This window comes from Arxiozyma heterogenica (genome assembly GCF_036370985.1).
Source record: "Arxiozyma heterogenica strain weizmannii chromosome Unknown scaffold_22, whole genome shotgun sequence".
Classification (NCBI taxonomy): domain Eukaryota; kingdom Fungi; phylum Ascomycota; class Saccharomycetes; order Saccharomycetales; family Saccharomycetaceae; genus Arxiozyma; species Arxiozyma heterogenica.
In genome coordinates this window covers 155,255-172,133 of record NW_027042675.1, presented here as the reverse complement: position 1 = coordinate 172,133, position 16,879 = coordinate 155,255, and the positions used below count along the sequence as shown (strand labels likewise).

The following is a 16,879-nucleotide window of genomic DNA, read 5'->3' as shown; positions in this document are numbered from 1 at the left end:
AAAAAAGAAAGAGAAAAAAGGGAATGTCTGAAATCGACGGTTTTATTGAAAAGGCTCAATCTAATTTAGAAAATGGTGAGCATGAAGAAGCTATAGTTAATTTAACAAAGGCAGCCAGATCAAATCCGAATGATAATCAAATATCAGCTATTGAAATGTTGATTCGTAGAATTGCAGAATATATTATTGGAAATTCAAGTGGTTCAAAGGATCGCAGTGTCGGGAATGCTGGTGATATGGCATCGATTCTAATGAAGACTTTCATGAGCAATAATAACGGTTCATCTCAGTCCCAATTAGGTAAACTGGCTTTATTAACAACTTTAATGTCTCAAGGAAATAATAATGCTAATGGTTCTGGGTTTAATCTTAACTCGGTGATGTCTATGTTTTCTAGTCAACAACAGCAGCAGCAGAATGGTAATGCTGTGTCATCCATGGGCAGTGCTGCATTAGCCTCATTAGCTTCCCAATTTTTCTCTAATACAAATCAACAGCAGCAGCAGCAACAACAACAACATAGTGGCAATGGTAGTTCTTTTGCTAATTTAGCAGCCATGGCATCTTCATACTTAAATTCTAATAATAGCAGTTATAGCAGTTATAATAATAACAGTTATCACAGCTATAATAGCAATAATAATTATGATAGTTTTAATAATAATAATAATAATAATAATAATAATAATAATAATAATAATAATAATAATAATAATAATAGCAGTTATCACAATTATAATAATAATAGACCAAATAATCAACAATATGAGCAAGATTACTATCAATCTCATAATAATAATGACAATGGACCTTCTCTAGGGTCTACTTTATTTTCTATTGCTAGTTCATATATGAGTAGTGGTAATGGTGACAATAACAATAATAATAGCAATAACAATAGCAATAATTGGGATAGTAATAGTAATAATCATAATAATGCTAATGATGCTAATTTCCAACAACAACAACAACAACATGGTTCAACATGGACTTCTACACTTGCATCAATGGCTGCATCATATCTAAGTGGCAACACAAACAATAATAATAATAATAATTATAATAACCACAATAATCAACACCTAAGCAGATATGATGAACAAAACCAAAATCAATATCAAAACCAAGCATATGGTCAAAATCAGTCGTATTATGATAATAATAATAAGAACTCATATTACTGAAAAGTCTATATATTCTCTTAATAGTATTTTTTTTTGAAAAAACGGTTCCGCCAATTACATATCTGTTTACATCTATATCTACATATGAATATATATGTCGTTATTGTTAAAAGTTAGCTTTGTGAATCTATCTCGTTTTTATTGTATAAGTATAATGCTGTTAATTATAGTCAACCATAACATAACTACCATTATTATCATGATTGACATTGTCATTACAATATTGTGTAAATCAGTAATAATGTATTAACTTTTGTCACCAGTTCAAATAGTCATAGAATTTGTGTCACTTGGACGGCCACCCATACACCCTTATATGCATTAGAGACACAGTGACGGAGTTGTAGCTCCGGTGTGAGAAACCTAAATGTTTTTTATTTTTATTTTTATTATTTTTTTTTTTTTATTTCGGGTTTTGCCAACTTGGAGAAACGCGGAGTTGGGAAGACTTAAAAGTAGAATAGATTCATAAATATGGAGAGATTAATAGGAGTTACTTGTAGGGACATACTGATAGAGATATTTATGTAAGTAAATAGTGCGTATAAAGCAAATTGTTTAGACCCTTTAAATAGATTAGCACTGGTATTGTCAACGCATATTTGCTGAGCCAAAAAAAGAAAATAGAAGAGAATAAAATTTAAGAAAATAATAGAAAAAGGGTGATATATGCATTCATATTGAAGATAACTAAGTGAGAAAGCAATGGAACTTAAAATGATGGGCTCTTTGAGACGTAATCAAAAGCTCAATTATGTGATTCGATTGTGGAAGAGATATGTTCCTATAGATCGAATACTCGCTCAGAGAATATTTAAGTCTACTATCAATTCCACAGTTGCTTTAATATTTTGTTTGATACCGAAAGTTAGAAATCATCTAGGCACTGAACCTGTAATGTTACCATTAATATCAGTCATTGTTCATCCTGGTAGGAGGGTCAGTGGTACTATACAAGGTGCTGTGTATTGTATAACAGGTCTTATATTTGGCCTGGCTTATGCTTTATTCGGTAAATTCATCGCAATGCAATGCATTGGACCTACATGGAGGACCCTTAGTGGAGAAGAACAGTACAAAAATAATTTTAGGAGGTATGAATCGGGTCTAGCCATACTAGCAATATTCGAAATGTTTATGCTTTTCTTCCACGGTTGGATGCGTTCGGTGTCACATCACTATTTTGCTATTGTGTTTCCTTTATTCTTAGTGGTCCATTTCACTTTTTTGGCTCCTATTACATATGACTATGGTGTGATTGCAAATTCATTTAGCACTCCATTTTATATGGGTATTGCAATGTCTTTGTTTTGGAATATTGTTTTATTTCCGGAATTCGGCAGTACCTATCTAGGTAATGCTGCCATAGACGCTTTGAATGAAATTCATAAAGATATTAATGAATCTATTAAGTTTTTTATTTGTTTAGGTATAGGTGATGATGAGACTAAAAATCATAAGAATAAGAATAATAATAATAATAATAATAATAATAATAATAATAATAATAATAATAATATGAATATGAATATGAATAGTGATGTAGATACAACTGATAAAAATATGCGGAGTTCTGATTTTTTATATGAAACAGATATTGTTACATTATCAAAATTATTGAAATTTAAAACTTTAGTATCTAAAAAGATTAATAATTGTAACCTTGTTCTACAAGAATGCATGTATGAAATTTCGTATTCATACGTTCCACCTTATAGCATAAATGATGTACTCGAAAAGTATAAAAAAATGGCTATTTATATTAATGGTATCATTAATGCATGTCAATTACAATTTATTTTACTAGGTAGAAACAATGATAATAGTAATAATAATACCCAATCACCTGAAAACTATATGAAACTACATAATGAAAAAGAAATTAAATATGCTGATGCAAATAAGCTGTTATATGTCATAGATCATTTGAGAAAACCAATCTATAATTTACATGAACGTCTGAATAAATGTCTCTATTATGTTAATATTTCATTAGCATATTCATACGATGTAAAATTTGATAGGGTCTTTCGGAGCAAATGCTTTAAACAAGATGAATATAATCCAAGAATTGCTAATAAAGTGGAATTACCGTCATTAGAAGAGATTGATTCAACTATAAAAGAATTAGAATTGGAATTAACTAGATTCAATGAGGTTTTCAAGGAGGAAATATTCAAAATTGATCATGATTTGTTGAGTCCAAATGACGAAATGTTCCTGTTTTGCTCATTTTTGATGAATTTAAAAGAAACTACTATTGAGACCGTCAAATTGACAAAGGTTACAAAGCAACTATTGATAGATAGGCAAACTCAGGAGAAAAAGGGATGGATTCGTGGTAAACGTGTTTGGTTCACTTTTTTGAAAAATTTCAAATCAGTGAAAAAATGGTATATGGGTAACTCAATTAGAATCACTGAGGATGATACGTTGAAAGGTATTATTCATTATAATAGACAACCAGAGCTCGTAGCTAGAAGACCAAATGTGGAAGAAGATGATTTATTAATGCAAAGAACTAGTGCACATAGAGCTAGTATATCTACAGAAAAGACCCTTTTACCTATGACGATAAGGGATTCGACTGGAGAAAAATTTAGGATTGATTCTCGTAGTCAAATCGTGAATTTGTTAATATGGATTAATAATTTTTGTACACGTAGTAAATCGCACTTTATTTTTGGTTTTCAGGTAACGGTAGCATTGATGATTTCATCCTTCCCTATGTTTGTTCCTAAAATAAGACAGTGGTATGTTGATTATGAAGGTGCATGGGTTGGTTTTGTTTGTATTTTGTGTATGGAACCATGCGTTGGTGGTACTTTCTGGGTTTTCTTTTTACGTGCTGTTGGTGTTGTTCTAGGTGCATTTTGGGGGATGGTCTCATATTGGTCTGGTGTTAATCAGACAAATCCATATTTAGAGACAGTTATTACTATATTTGGTGCTGTTCCTGGATTTTATTACTTTTTAGGTACCCCTTACGTCAAAGCTGCTATTATCCAGATTATTAGTATATATGTTGTTATGTTAGCTGCTATTATTCCTTCAGATCCTCCTCATGGTATTGTAGATTATTTTGCTAAGAGATGTTTGGCGGTGGGTTATGGTGGTGTAATTGCCTTAATTGTTCAAGTGCTATTTTATCCAATAAAAGCAAGAGACCAGCTTACATCAGAAGTAGCATTTGTATGTGGTTGTATATCCAATATGGAATTAATCTTTGCACCAGGTCTAGAAGGTGAAATCACCGTTAATTCCCTAGAGGATTCAAAATATCAACAAATTGTTAGATTATCAAGCTCTGCCAAAGCAGCTTTAGATAGAGCTAAGTCATATAATGGATTAACTAGACAAGAGCCGCGCTTAAAAGGTGATTTTAGTGAATTAGAACATATTTTCACTCAGATTATCTTTATTCAAAGACAAATAGTGGAAAGAATTGATACAGCTGCATTATTAAGAAAACAATACGGGTCCGCAATCCTTGAAGAATTGAACAGTGTTGTCTATCCATATAGAAGACAACTAGTTGGTAATTTGACTGTATCAGTTAGAGCTGTTCAAGAAGCATTCCTTAATAAAACACCTTTACCCCAATTTATGCCAAGTACTAGAATATCGCATAGAAGATTAATAAATAAAGTACGTCAGATTTTAGAATGGAAGAATCAGGAACGGAGAAGGTTAGATTTTAAGAAGCGTCCATCAGATGGTTTACAGCCATTAGATCCATTGGTATCTCGTACGGATGAGTCTTCAGATAGCAGTAGTGGATCAAATGAAGGTTTAACGTTAATTACACATTCAAAAAAGTCCAAATTGGACACTCAAGAATTTTTAACAAAAGAAAAATATTTAAGTTGGAGTGCATCATGTGCAGCTACAGAAGAGATTATTGAATATATTGAAGAACTGGTTTATTTAACCAAGTTGGTTGTAGGTATAAACGAATTCAAATATGGGTTTTTATCTCGTCCATTATATGAGGATTGGGCTGCAGAGGCTATTAGAGGGTTTGATGATTTTATTAAAGGCGAGGATTCCAATAACCAGCCTTCTTCTTTTTCTTCTTCATTGTCTAGTGATTCACAGTCAGAAAATTTAACTACTATTCCAAGCAGTGAATGTGACAGAGATAGTAAGCCTAATGATAACGACGGGCGTTCTAGTATTAGTCCCAATAATAGTAGTCATATAGAATTAGGTATATCAGACAATGATGAGGAAATTAGTATTGACAGTAACCAAGAAATGGCGGGAGAAGCTGATCAACCGGTTCAATTTAATCCGAAATATATGGATGACACTGATAATAGTAGCATGAATGAATTTAGTCCCCCAATTATTAATAGAAGAGAATCAGTCAATTTGGCAAGGATTGCAACATTTAATATTGATAAGAAAAACCCATTACCAAAGTCCTTCAGAGATCGTATTTATTCAATTAGTTTTTGGCCTGGTCTTGAATTAAGTGCATCTAATAAGGTTGATAGGACAAGAACTTTAGGTGATGTTGATGAGGTTCTAGCTGACAGAGATGAATATGATGATGAATCAGATGACGACATTCCTTTAGCATTAAAGAGAATTGTAACTAGTATGAAGGATAAACCTAAATATGATTACAATTCACATCACCGGTAATAAAACGCCTAGCATCATCTGGAATGATGTATCTTTTGTTGTGTTATATATTAATTGTGCATGATTATAGAATGTTTAATTTTGATTTATATGAAAAAAGATTCTTTTAATATTATATTTATTTGAAAGGTTTTCACAAAATAAAAAGAAAAACCATTATGAAACCGATCAACCACACTGTAAATAGTTACCTTTCATGGTCATTACAAAAGGATTAATTATATATTAAATCCATAATAGTGAAGTAAATACAGTGAATATGTAATTTTTATATAAATAATCTGTTTACTGCATTCCTTTTATGATTTCTCTTTAATAGAGTACGTTTTAGTGAAGGTTGATGTATATATCTAATCTATTTCAATCACTTCAGGACTTCTTGGAGTTTTTGCTTTCGAAGAAGAATGATCTTTTTTAGTCTTTCTTTTATTTGCTTTTCTTAATGATTGTCCTTGACCTTGAAAAGTGTTTGATGATGGATTTTCCTTGTCATCCCCATCCTTTGTATCTAATTTAGGCAAAACTATTGGGAACCCAAAGAATAGTTGGCCTGGTGGTAAATCTAAACGTGCAGGTTCTCCATCAAGGTTAATATTTAAAGATTGAGATGTCGTTTCCTCTGTATTATTTTTTATTTTATTTGGTTTCTTACCAGACAGACTTTCTCCATGTCCAATAAAATTGTTATTTGTATTTTTTATATTGTTACTTGTTGCAATCTTAGAATAATTTATTCTTGTAGACATAGACCCTTCCTTGACGATACTTGAATCGAATTTATCTGCTGTCTTCTTCTTTACATTATTGTTATGTGAATCGTTTGGGCCTTGCCCCTTTGCAGTTGATTTATAGTCTGGCTCCACATACCCAACAGGAGGAGCGAAATCCGTTATTAAATCAGTTTCCACTACACAAACACTATTTGAACCAGTTTGTGGTTTAACTTCAAGGATTTTGATCCTATAGAGTTTATTATTATAATTTATTTCTATGATATCGTCCACAGTTAGAGTAGAAAAATTACGTAACGCATTTTCCAGGACAGCTTTAGGATCTGAGATGTCTAAGAAATCCACAGACTGTGGTTCCAATTTGACAAATGTGCCTCTTGGTAGTTCAGTGGATCTTATGGTTAGTAAAGCACCCGGTTGGACGTTTAAAGTTTTCAGCATCCAATCAGGTAAATATGCTCTTCCTTCCTCTGCAGTGAATTCAAGGACACCCGCATGGGTCGACTTACCTGTTTCATTTACAGTTAATTCGAATAACATTGGATATTGGATGTTTAGTAAAGATAGCTTATTTAGGGCACTTGGAGGCAAGAATATCTTCCCACCATAATTGGAATCATCCTTTCTTATTCTATCGTTCATCATTGTGATAGGATAGCATCTAAATAATTCCGCAAACGTTTGAGACATGAACGATTGGAACGAGTTGTTGGAATTGGCCATTACATTTGACATAAACCCGGAAAACATGGCGAATAGGTGCTTGCTATTAAAATATGGGAAACTATGGTTTGTAGATTATATAGGTTTGTACCTTAACGTTGCAACTTTTTTTCACTCAGGGTCTTTCAAATAAGCTACAAATGTTTGATTTGAAGAAATGGAAAAGAGTCAAGAAGAAGAAGATCTATAAACAAAAAACGAAAAAAAATTAGCAGCCCTGAGATAAGACCCATGTCTTAATAATTATCAGACAATCCTACGCATATAGCTTTCCTGATCTATTTCAATCAAATCAACCACTACATTCACTCACTCACTCACTCACACTTTCTCTCTGTCATTAAATGAAACTTTCACTCTATTGCCTTTTTTTTTCCTGATTTCTAAAGCAAAAGAAAAGAAAAAAAAAAAAGGGTCTTCAAGCCCTAAAAGAGAAATTCTACAAAACCCTAAAAATATTAGGGTGTCTGGATGTTCTGACAGCCGTTTTTGTTTTTTTTTGTTTTTTTCGTGAATTTTCCGTTTTGTTAGGGCCAAAAGTTCTTTGAAGTTGATAGAGTACTTCTAAAACAAAGGACTGAAGAGAAAAAGATGCTGACACTGTTCATTGCTACAGTTTCTAAGACAACAAGGTAAGGAGTGGAAGAGGATACTTTTGCTTGGTATTGTTGATCAGGTAGGACTGTTGGACATATTTATATATTAGAACATTTGCGTATAAACTAGGCTGATTTATGCATATATCTTATGGCATTTGTCAGATCGTAAAAGACAATGACTACAAGAAGAAGAACCAGAAGATCTGTACGGAAAACAAGAAATAAGATAGATTATGCATTAGATTTGGATGAATCTATCTCTTCTATGAATAACAGTGGAGCTGATTTTGTTTCCGAAGAGACAAAAGGTGTTGCTGGACGGACTGATGGTGTAAATACTATGAGTGGTGCTGAAAATAATGATCATGTGGTTGATAATAATGATGACAATAAATATGAATTTGAATACGATGAGGATGAAGAAGAGTTATATAACAATTTAGATGATTTGAGGGATCTGATCGGTCATAGTTCTGATGATGCTACTGAAAATACTAATAAGAAACAGAATAATTATGGAATAGACACAGACAAGCGAAATTCAGGTGATGATGCGTCAGACTATGCTAATGGAATCACTGGCGGAAATTCAGATTATAATAACGAAGATGACTTTGTTGACTCAGATGTTGTCGATGATGCATTATTAGCAGAGTTTTCTGACTATGATGGTAGTTCAGATGAAGATGAAGGTGATTTCATGGATGCTATTAGGGAAGCTAATAATTTTAACATTAAGAAAAAAAATAGAAGAGGTAAAAACAAATTCAGAAGACAAAGACCGGTGGATCCAGAAGTAGCTCAATTATTATCTGAAGCCAATGAAGCCTTTGTGAGAAATAATCTACCTACTGCAGAAAGATTATTTAATAAAATTATTAAGAAGGATCCCAGAAATTTCGCTGCATACGAAACGTTGGGTGATATTTACCAACTTCAAGGCCGACTAAATGATTGTTGTAATTCATGGTTCTTGGCCGCACATATTAATTCTTCTGATTGGGAATTCTGGAAGATTGTAGCTATACTATCGTATGATTTGGAACATTATAGACAAGCAATTTATTGTTTCTCTAGAGTCATAAGTCTTAATAATGAAGAATGGGAGTCTGTGTATCGTAGAGCACTGTTATATAAAAGAATGGGTCAAATAAGGAAAGCTTTAAAAGGCTTTGAAAAATTATATGAAAATAATCCATATGATTCAAATATTTTACGTGAATTAGCCATATTAAATGTTGATTGTAATAAAATACCAGAAGCTATCAAACTTTATATGGATGTGTATGAAATGAATGTCAAAAGACGGCAAGCTATCATAGAAGCAAATGAAAATGCAGTAGAACTTTCAGATGATGACAATAATTCTGAATCAGATATCGATAATGAGGAATTAGAAGAAATGTATGAGGAAGAGCAAAAACTGTATTTTGGAGTTAACTGGAAAATAATTAATAAAAAATACAGATGTATTCCATTTGATTGGTCTTCTCTTAATATTATAGCGGAGTTGTCTTTAAAACTTGGTGATAAAAATAATGAAAGTATAAGGACTATTAAGAAATGTGCCCGTTGGATACAACATCGAGAATTACAGACATTTTGGGATGATGCAATTGATGATTCAGAATTTGATAGTAGAAGATTAAAAAGCACTAGATTTGATTCATTACCTGATGAAGAAAAGTCTAAATCCTATGTTTTACCGATTGATATTAGAGTCAGATTAGGACTTTTAAGATTGCAAACTGAAAATTTTGTAGAAGCAATGAATCATTTTCAATTTTTATATGATGAAAATTTCTCAGATGTAGCTGATTTAAATTATGAAGTCGGTGTAGCATTAACTAAAGCTGAGAAGTTTCAGGAAGCCTTGGATTTTCTGGCGCCCTTGTTATCTCTCCCAGATTATGCCACTGTAGAATTCTATGAGAATATAGCCAAATGTTATAAAGAAACAGAAGAATATGATACGGCAAGACAATTTTTAGAGAGAATCATTGAAATGGATCCAGAATCTCTGGAACATAAATTAAGTTTGGCAGAAGTTCATTATCATTTAGGTAATGTTGATATCTTCAAAAGTATATTAAATGAAGTTACAGTTATCAGAAAGAGACAAAAGGCTCAACTTTATGGTGTGGTTGATGAAAAGGATAAAGAACAGTTAGAAAAAAAGGGTAGAGGGAATGACCAATTAGATGATAGAGATGTCAGTAGTAAACCATTGCTAGAAGACAGTAAGTATAAGACTTATACAATTAAAAAGAAGAAAACACTGCAAGATATTGAACGTGAAAAGGCGGAGAGAGAAAAGAAGATTACATTAAAAGTGTTGGAGAAGTATAATAGTTTAAAAAATTATGAAAGAGATATTGCGGGTAACAATAACGCACAAATCAGTCAGTGGATAAGAACAGTTTCAGATCTGGTCGATGTCTTCAGTTCTGTTAAAAACTTTTTCGTAAGAAGTAGATCTAAAAAATTCATAGGTATTATTAGGAGGACCAGGAAGTTTCATACAGTCGTCGATTACCAATTAGAAAGATTATCCCGTTTATCAGAAGGTGATCCACTTTCTGATACTTTACCAATAATGGAAGAAAGAGTGACATTAACATCTACTAAGGAACTTCGTGGTTTAAGTTATGATCAATGGTTCGATCTATTTATGGATTTAGCCTTGACAATTACTAAATATAGAAGTGTTCAAGATGGTTTGAGTGTGATTGATACAGCACAAGAAGTTAATGTTTTTGTTCAAGATAGTAAGAGAGCTAAAATTATGAAGTTTGTTAGACTTGCAATAGTTTTACACTTGGATGATGAAGAGGAATTGTTAGCAAATCTAAGGTTACTATTAAATCAATATCAATTCAATAGAAAAATATTATTGCTGTTTATGTTTTCATTGTCGCATGGCAAGTTGGCTTCAAACATATTGACATCTACCATTCAACAGAAATTTTTCCTTAGATTAATTAAAGCTTTTGATTCTGTTAGATATAATGTTCATGTAAGGGGTCAAGCATCTATTACTAACGATGTAGTGGATAATCCAGAGGCTAAACCATCTCCATATATCTACTATATATACTCTGTTTTACTTTATTCAAGTAGAGGGTTCCTCTCAGCACTTCAATATTTGAGTCAATTAGAAAATGAGATTCCAGATGACCCTACGGTTAATCTTTTATTGGGTCTATCTCATATGCAACGTTCAATGCAAAGACTTACCGCTGCTAGGCACTTCCAGATACTACATGGATTACGTTATCTTTATCGTTACTATGATATTAGAAATACTATGTATACTGATGTGGAAAAACAAGAGGCAGATTATAATCTTGGTCGTGCATTCCATTTAATAGGTTTGGTATCAATTGCTATCAAATATTATAGTAAGGTTTTAAATGATTATGAAGATGAGAAACTGAAAAAACATGCAGCATTTAATTGTATTAATATCTATCAGGAGAGTGGTAATACAGCATTGGCTAATTCACTTATGGAGAAGTATCTAAGTATATGAATAGTGAAGAACTTATAAGAAGGAGAAAAAACTGTGATATTGCAACCATAGATGGATGTATCTAAATTATACATGGAGTGTAGAGCAGAAGAGGTGATTTATGGTATATTTGTCTCTGTATTTATTTTTCATGTTTGATAGAAGGATAATGGTGATCTATCTATGTGATCCAACATGAAACAGGTCTGAAACAAATTGGGATTCATGAAATATGGAAGAAGTGAAAGAGTTTTAAACATCTATTATATATATACTTAAGATGTATTAAGATAAATATGCATATATAAAGGTACACATATATGTTGGTAATTATACCATCAAAATTTAAATAGAGTTGGCATGTGTGACATACAATAGGAGTATATTGTATGAAACATGCTGTTGTTGGTAGTGACAGCGACCTGAAAGTAACATTAATTTTTTTTACTCTAACATTGTTTGTGATTAAATGTATTTTGGGTTTTATCTAACGTTTAAACTAAATATTGGTTATGTTGAATCGGATTAATTATGGTTTAAAAACACAAATAATGATAACGGAAAGGTGTGTTTATCATGAGAGGACGGGAAACGTAGTTGAAAATGTTGCAAGTCAAACGTATAGTCTTAACCTGTCACCTACAACGGAGCAAAGTATCTCTACTTCTACTTCTCGTATAAAATTAACTGACCTTTCAACTGAATCTAAAGATGTATCGGGGAAGATTATTGGATTATCTATTGGATTACCTGTTGGGATATTTTGCTTCAGTTTATTGATATTCTTAGTATATTTTTATTTTATTAAGAATTCTATTTTATTGTCAGTACAACCAGTGTCACCGTCAGAATCAATAAAAGAACCAGCCAACACATGGTTTGATAAACTTTTTAACCTTAATTGTATTCATAGAAGAAAAGACAATAATGACATTGAAAAGAAGTATAGGATAAGTCCTTATAAATCTTCAAATTATCATGTAAGCGAATCCCAGATTCAGTATAAAATTGGAATAGACCCATATAATTGCAAACAATATGTAAGTTGTCATGTACAAACACCAAAAGATGTACACAGTAAGTATCCAAGAGAGAAACTGCAACTACTCGACAAGTTATCCTGCAATTATGTTTCTAAACCTCATTTTCCTCTTACTGGTAATGTTGAGTTTACTATAAACAAAAGAAATGAAGGAAACGATTATGATCATGATTGTAAATACCCTAATGTATCTTTCTGTGAGGAGGATAAAGATACAGAGAATTTTACTTCAAAACTAGTCGATAACTCATTTCTAGACAAAGAAACTCACAGAAGTTCAGTATACCAAAAGATTAATAATTTACTTCCAAGACTAACACCAACAATTCAATTAAAGAACCTTAAGATACTTAGTCGAATTGACAAAAATTATGTTCATGAACCTGTTGGGTTTGAAAATGAGAGATCTCCAATGTTGAATAAGCCTCGTTCCATCTATTCTCATAATGTGAATGTATTTAACTTATCTAATTCGAATGCAGAGTTATGTGGTTCTTCTTCATCGACTGGGGATACTATTTCAGAAAAGATACCAATTCAAGGAAAGTATGCACTAACTAATTATCCAATTAAAAAACAAGTTTTAGACAGTAATCGAATTGATGCAAACTCCAAAATTGTTATTGAACCAGTTCCTCTAAAAAGGACTAACTTCAAAAAGGCAAATATTAAAGCTGAAAGTTACGAAAAAGAACTACCTGAGATACCTTATCACATGCTTTTAGATAAAGAAAAGAGCAAGGGTAATAATCAATTTAATACGGTACTAAAAGTAGGTAGAGTATATCCAGTTGTGCGACCATATAATCCTCGGTTAATAGATGAAATTTCATTATCTATGGGGGAATATGTGAGGGTTCTTGTGGTTTATGAAGATAATAAATGGTGTTTAGTGGAAAAATGTACTATAGACGGCACATCTAAATCATTAATCAATTTTGGTAATCAAATGAGAAATGATAGAAAATACTTAAATGATGATAGAGGGATAATACCAACTGAATCTATTTTGAAAAAATAATGCGCATAGCAATGAATTTTTAAAACAAGTTTATGTGTATATATTGTTTTGTAGAACATACATATAAAACTTGACAATAGGAAACATTCAAACAAAAGTATATTGAAAAGTGATGATTTTTTTTTAATAAAATGACTAAGTTTCTAGTAATATTACGTTTTTATGTAATATATGTGTAGAGGAGGAATATTTTGCTAATATAAATTTAAATGAGTAATCAAAAGTCCACTAAGTACAACTTCTATCTTAAGATTTTAACTTTATGATAAATATATGTATTTTTATTATCTGATTTTGCAGGTTTACCGAAACATAATTCAGCAATAATAACTTATCCAAATGATGTTTCTTCTGACAAAACAATCTTAACAAATCCATTGTAATGTTGTAAAAAAGCATCGACTCTAAAGTTTTTTAAGTAACTCAAGATAAGGTTTGAGCAGCATCAAACATATAGTCAATAATTTGTGGGGAAATGGTAGTCCAGTTAAGGAAATTAGCTTGTAACTTTTCTGTAATTTCATCATTAGTAAAGAAAATGGTTGAATAATAAGCTTTTCATTTACAGAAGATGGTATGTTTTTGCAGGCTTAACATTACATTCAGAGTCAAGTAAACTAGTCAGTCAGAGTGTTAACTTGTAATAAATTGTTGCGTAGTTTTTGTTTTTAATTAATAGATCTGAAAATAAGATAAATCATGTGTTTATTTCTCAAGAGGAGAAAATAGAAAAGGTTGTTCATACATACTAGTAGTTGTGCTCACTTGAGTTACACAAGTAGATTCGCGAAGGGATACTACCGAAGAAAAGACGGTAGCAATAAGAACATCAATAATAGTAAGAAAATTCAAGAAATGTATATTATTTAAAATTTAATTAAAATAATATTGACCTTCTATTAAAAAATAAGAAGAATCACACATGAAATTAATTACGATTTGTTGTGCTTTGCTGTTTCTTTCAGCGAGAACATGTTGAATTATGATCTTTCTTAGTTTATCGCATACCAGATTCCTCAAACTCTTGACCTTTCAAATTCTTGGGATGCGTAATTTCTCGATGGCCGGAAATAAAATTCAATGCAACAGAAATAACTTTTTTTCTGGTTAAGGTGTTGGAAATGATAGAAAAGTTAAAGATATGGCTAAACTGAAGCAATATTTTACTAAGAGGAGATTAGTCCTGTGGGTCTCTAATGTAACGTTACTTTTTATATAGTGGAAGATTCATTTTAAATAGAAGAGAAGATAGAAAAGAGTTTCTCGAGAAACTGTTTGGTTTGTAAACATATATTATCTTAGTTCGTTCGAAGATTGTTCTTGTAGATGAAAGGATCAGTAAGTAATAATAGTTATGGGATAGAAAGACGCTTGAAATTATTCAGTTTTTCGGGGAATAGGTAGCTAGAATTATCGATTAGTGTATTCAACAAAATTAGGTTTATCATAATCAAAATACTTTACTTTAATTATCTATAAGTATAAAAGATTTACATAAAATGAAATAGAGAAGATAAAACATATTTTTTGAAAATATAGATCTAGCTTAAGTCATTAAAAACAAAAAAGGAAAGAATTCAAATGCGAAAAATTGGTAAAATATACACTGAAAAAAATTTATTTTTTTAAAGTGATTAGTTAAAAATTTCAATTGGATTATCATTGTATTCCTTAGTTGGTGGGGCTTCAATACCAGTACCAAAACATAATTGAGCCACTACAGTCCATTTAGCTGGAATAGTATCTGGTAAAGCTTCTTTAATTTGGTTATTGTAATGCTGAATGTGAACACCTAAACCTAGACTTTCTAAAGCAGCCCATGAAACAATTTGGGCACCACCAGTAGCATGTGATGCACAAACTGGAAATACCTCAGCAATTTGTGGCATTTCAGCTTGTAATTTTTCAGTGACAACGTCATCGGTAAAGAAGATTACAGATCCATACGCTTCATCTCTAACAGATTGTGGTCTTAACTTGGCATTATCATTAGGCATAGACTTAGTGACATGATCCCAAACTTTCTTGTGAGAGTCGCCAGTTAAAATTATGGCACGGTTACATTGAGAATTTAACGCGGTCGGAGATTCCTTTATTATGGTTTGTATAGTGGCTTGAACATCGTAAATCGAAATACCTGCTGGTAATTCTGGTTTAAGTTTATAGATTGTACGTCTTGATGAGAAAGTATGTAAGAAATTGGCAGTAATGGCGGACATTGCTTTTATTTGTGTTTTGGCTTTTTGAACTATTGATTTGGTTTTTTACTTTTATTATTATAATTTTTTGTCATTTTTATCAAAAAGAACTATTGGATTACAGTATTATAAGCAAATAGAAACATCTCATATATTCTTCTATAATTCGTTCTTATATATATTATTTTCTATGAAAGTGACAGATATTTATAATATAGTGTTTCAGCAGTAATTTCGATTACTTATAAGAGGTGGTTCATTCCATTACTGAATTTTCCGAATTAATAAGCAGATTTTATAGACACAAATTAAAAAATAATTATTGATCTTTTCTAGTAACCTATTTCCATCTTGTTGATAGTCTGTTTGTATATTGATCAATTTAGTATGCCATGGTTACTGATTCGTTTAACTTAGTGGTCTCAATATTAAAATGTATTTGTTAAAAAGATCATTTTTCTATTTTTTTTTTCTTTTCTTTTTTTATTTTGTAACGTAAAAAGAAGTTCTTTTTCTATTGTGGGATTCATACAAATAGAAAACAAAACAATAGAGTTTTCCCATTATTTATTCTTTTTTTTCCTTATTTCATTATGCTGAGTAATTGAAAAACGTCATAAATTGGCAGAAGTCTTTTGATTAGTAATTGTTTAATTATTGTGGCATAGAAGATACAACTATATCAGGTTCTTGGAAAAGAGACATTTATTTTTTATAATTAAGTCTATAGTTGATGAATAATATATTTTTCCATAAGATATGTTAAAATAGGGACCTGTAGATTTGGACATAAGAAAATGGAAAAAGTTACTTGTAAGTTTTAAAATATAAAATAATCAGAACTTATTATTAAGTATTACCACTTTTGCTATATCACTGTTATCATTAGAATGATTTATTGATCTGATAACTTGGAAATTGGTACTGTTTATCAAAAAAGAAAAGAGGGGGAAAAAATAAGTAAACATCAAACAAATTATGTCTTAGATTTGTTTTCTAGGATAGTCTCATTATTCTCTTTTTGAATATTGTAGATTTCCTCCTATTGATGTCACTCAGTATGATATTATTTGTGTATTAATTTTTATGACCAAATCGCTTCTTTTTTTTAATTTTCAAAATAGAGCTCAAACAGCTCCTTACTCCAGTAACTCTTATGTTAAAAGAACTTTAGAGAACTAATACATTTCATGAAACAACTCATCTACTCAAAAGTTAAT

General features: G+C 31.2%; 7 protein-coding genes across 7 annotated transcripts; 4 read left to right on the top strand and 3 right to left on the bottom strand.

The window, feature by feature from the left end:
* Positions 1–23: 23 nt before the first annotated feature.
* On the top strand, positions 24–1,184 carry RNQ1 (prion domain-containing protein RNQ1; the record flags this gene model as incomplete). The annotated part of the gene is made up of 1 exon (XM_064859356.1): positions 24–1,184. The coding sequence occupies one exon, from the start codon at positions 24–26 to the stop codon at positions 1,182–1,184; it is 1,161 nt and encodes a 386-aa protein (XP_064713826.1).
* A 705-nt stretch (positions 1,185–1,889) lies between these two features.
* On the top strand, positions 1,890–5,834 carry PWA37_002802 (uncharacterized protein; the record flags this gene model as incomplete). The annotated part of the gene is made up of 1 exon (XM_064859355.1): positions 1,890–5,834. One exon carries the CDS (start codon positions 1,890–1,892, stop codon positions 5,832–5,834), a length of 3,945 nt encoding a protein of 1,314 aa, XP_064713825.1.
* A 350-nt stretch (positions 5,835–6,184) lies between these two features.
* On the bottom strand, positions 6,185–7,315 carry UFD1 (polyubiquitin-binding protein UFD1; the record flags this gene model as incomplete). Its single annotated transcript, XM_064859354.1, has 1 exon — positions 6,185–7,315. The coding sequence occupies one exon, from the start codon at positions 7,313–7,315 to the stop codon at positions 6,185–6,187; it is 1,131 nt and encodes a 376-aa protein (XP_064713824.1).
* Positions 7,316–8,062: 747 nt separating this feature from the next.
* TFC4 (transcription factor TFIIIC subunit TFC4) lies at positions 8,063–11,419 on the top strand (the record flags this gene model as incomplete). Its single annotated transcript, XM_064859353.1, has 1 exon — positions 8,063–11,419. One exon carries the CDS (start codon positions 8,063–8,065, stop codon positions 11,417–11,419), a length of 3,357 nt encoding a protein of 1,118 aa, XP_064713823.1.
* Positions 11,420–11,910: 491 nt separating this feature from the next.
* Positions 11,911–13,461, top strand: FUS1 (Fus1p; the record flags this gene model as incomplete). Its single annotated transcript, XM_064859352.1, has 1 exon — positions 11,911–13,461. The coding sequence occupies one exon, from the start codon at positions 11,911–11,913 to the stop codon at positions 13,459–13,461; it is 1,551 nt and encodes a 516-aa protein (XP_064713822.1).
* A 246-nt stretch (positions 13,462–13,707) lies between these two features.
* Positions 13,708–13,860, bottom strand: PWA37_002798 (uncharacterized protein; the record flags this gene model as incomplete). Its single annotated transcript, XM_064859351.1, has 1 exon — positions 13,708–13,860. One exon carries the CDS (start codon positions 13,858–13,860, stop codon positions 13,708–13,710), a length of 153 nt encoding a protein of 50 aa, XP_064713821.1.
* Positions 13,861–15,095: 1,235 nt separating this feature from the next.
* Positions 15,096–15,680, bottom strand: PWA37_002797 (uncharacterized protein; the record flags this gene model as incomplete). The annotated part of the gene is made up of 1 exon (XM_064859350.1): positions 15,096–15,680. The coding sequence occupies one exon, from the start codon at positions 15,678–15,680 to the stop codon at positions 15,096–15,098; it is 585 nt and encodes a 194-aa protein (XP_064713820.1).
* Between the last annotated feature and the right edge of the window lie 1,199 nt (positions 15,681–16,879).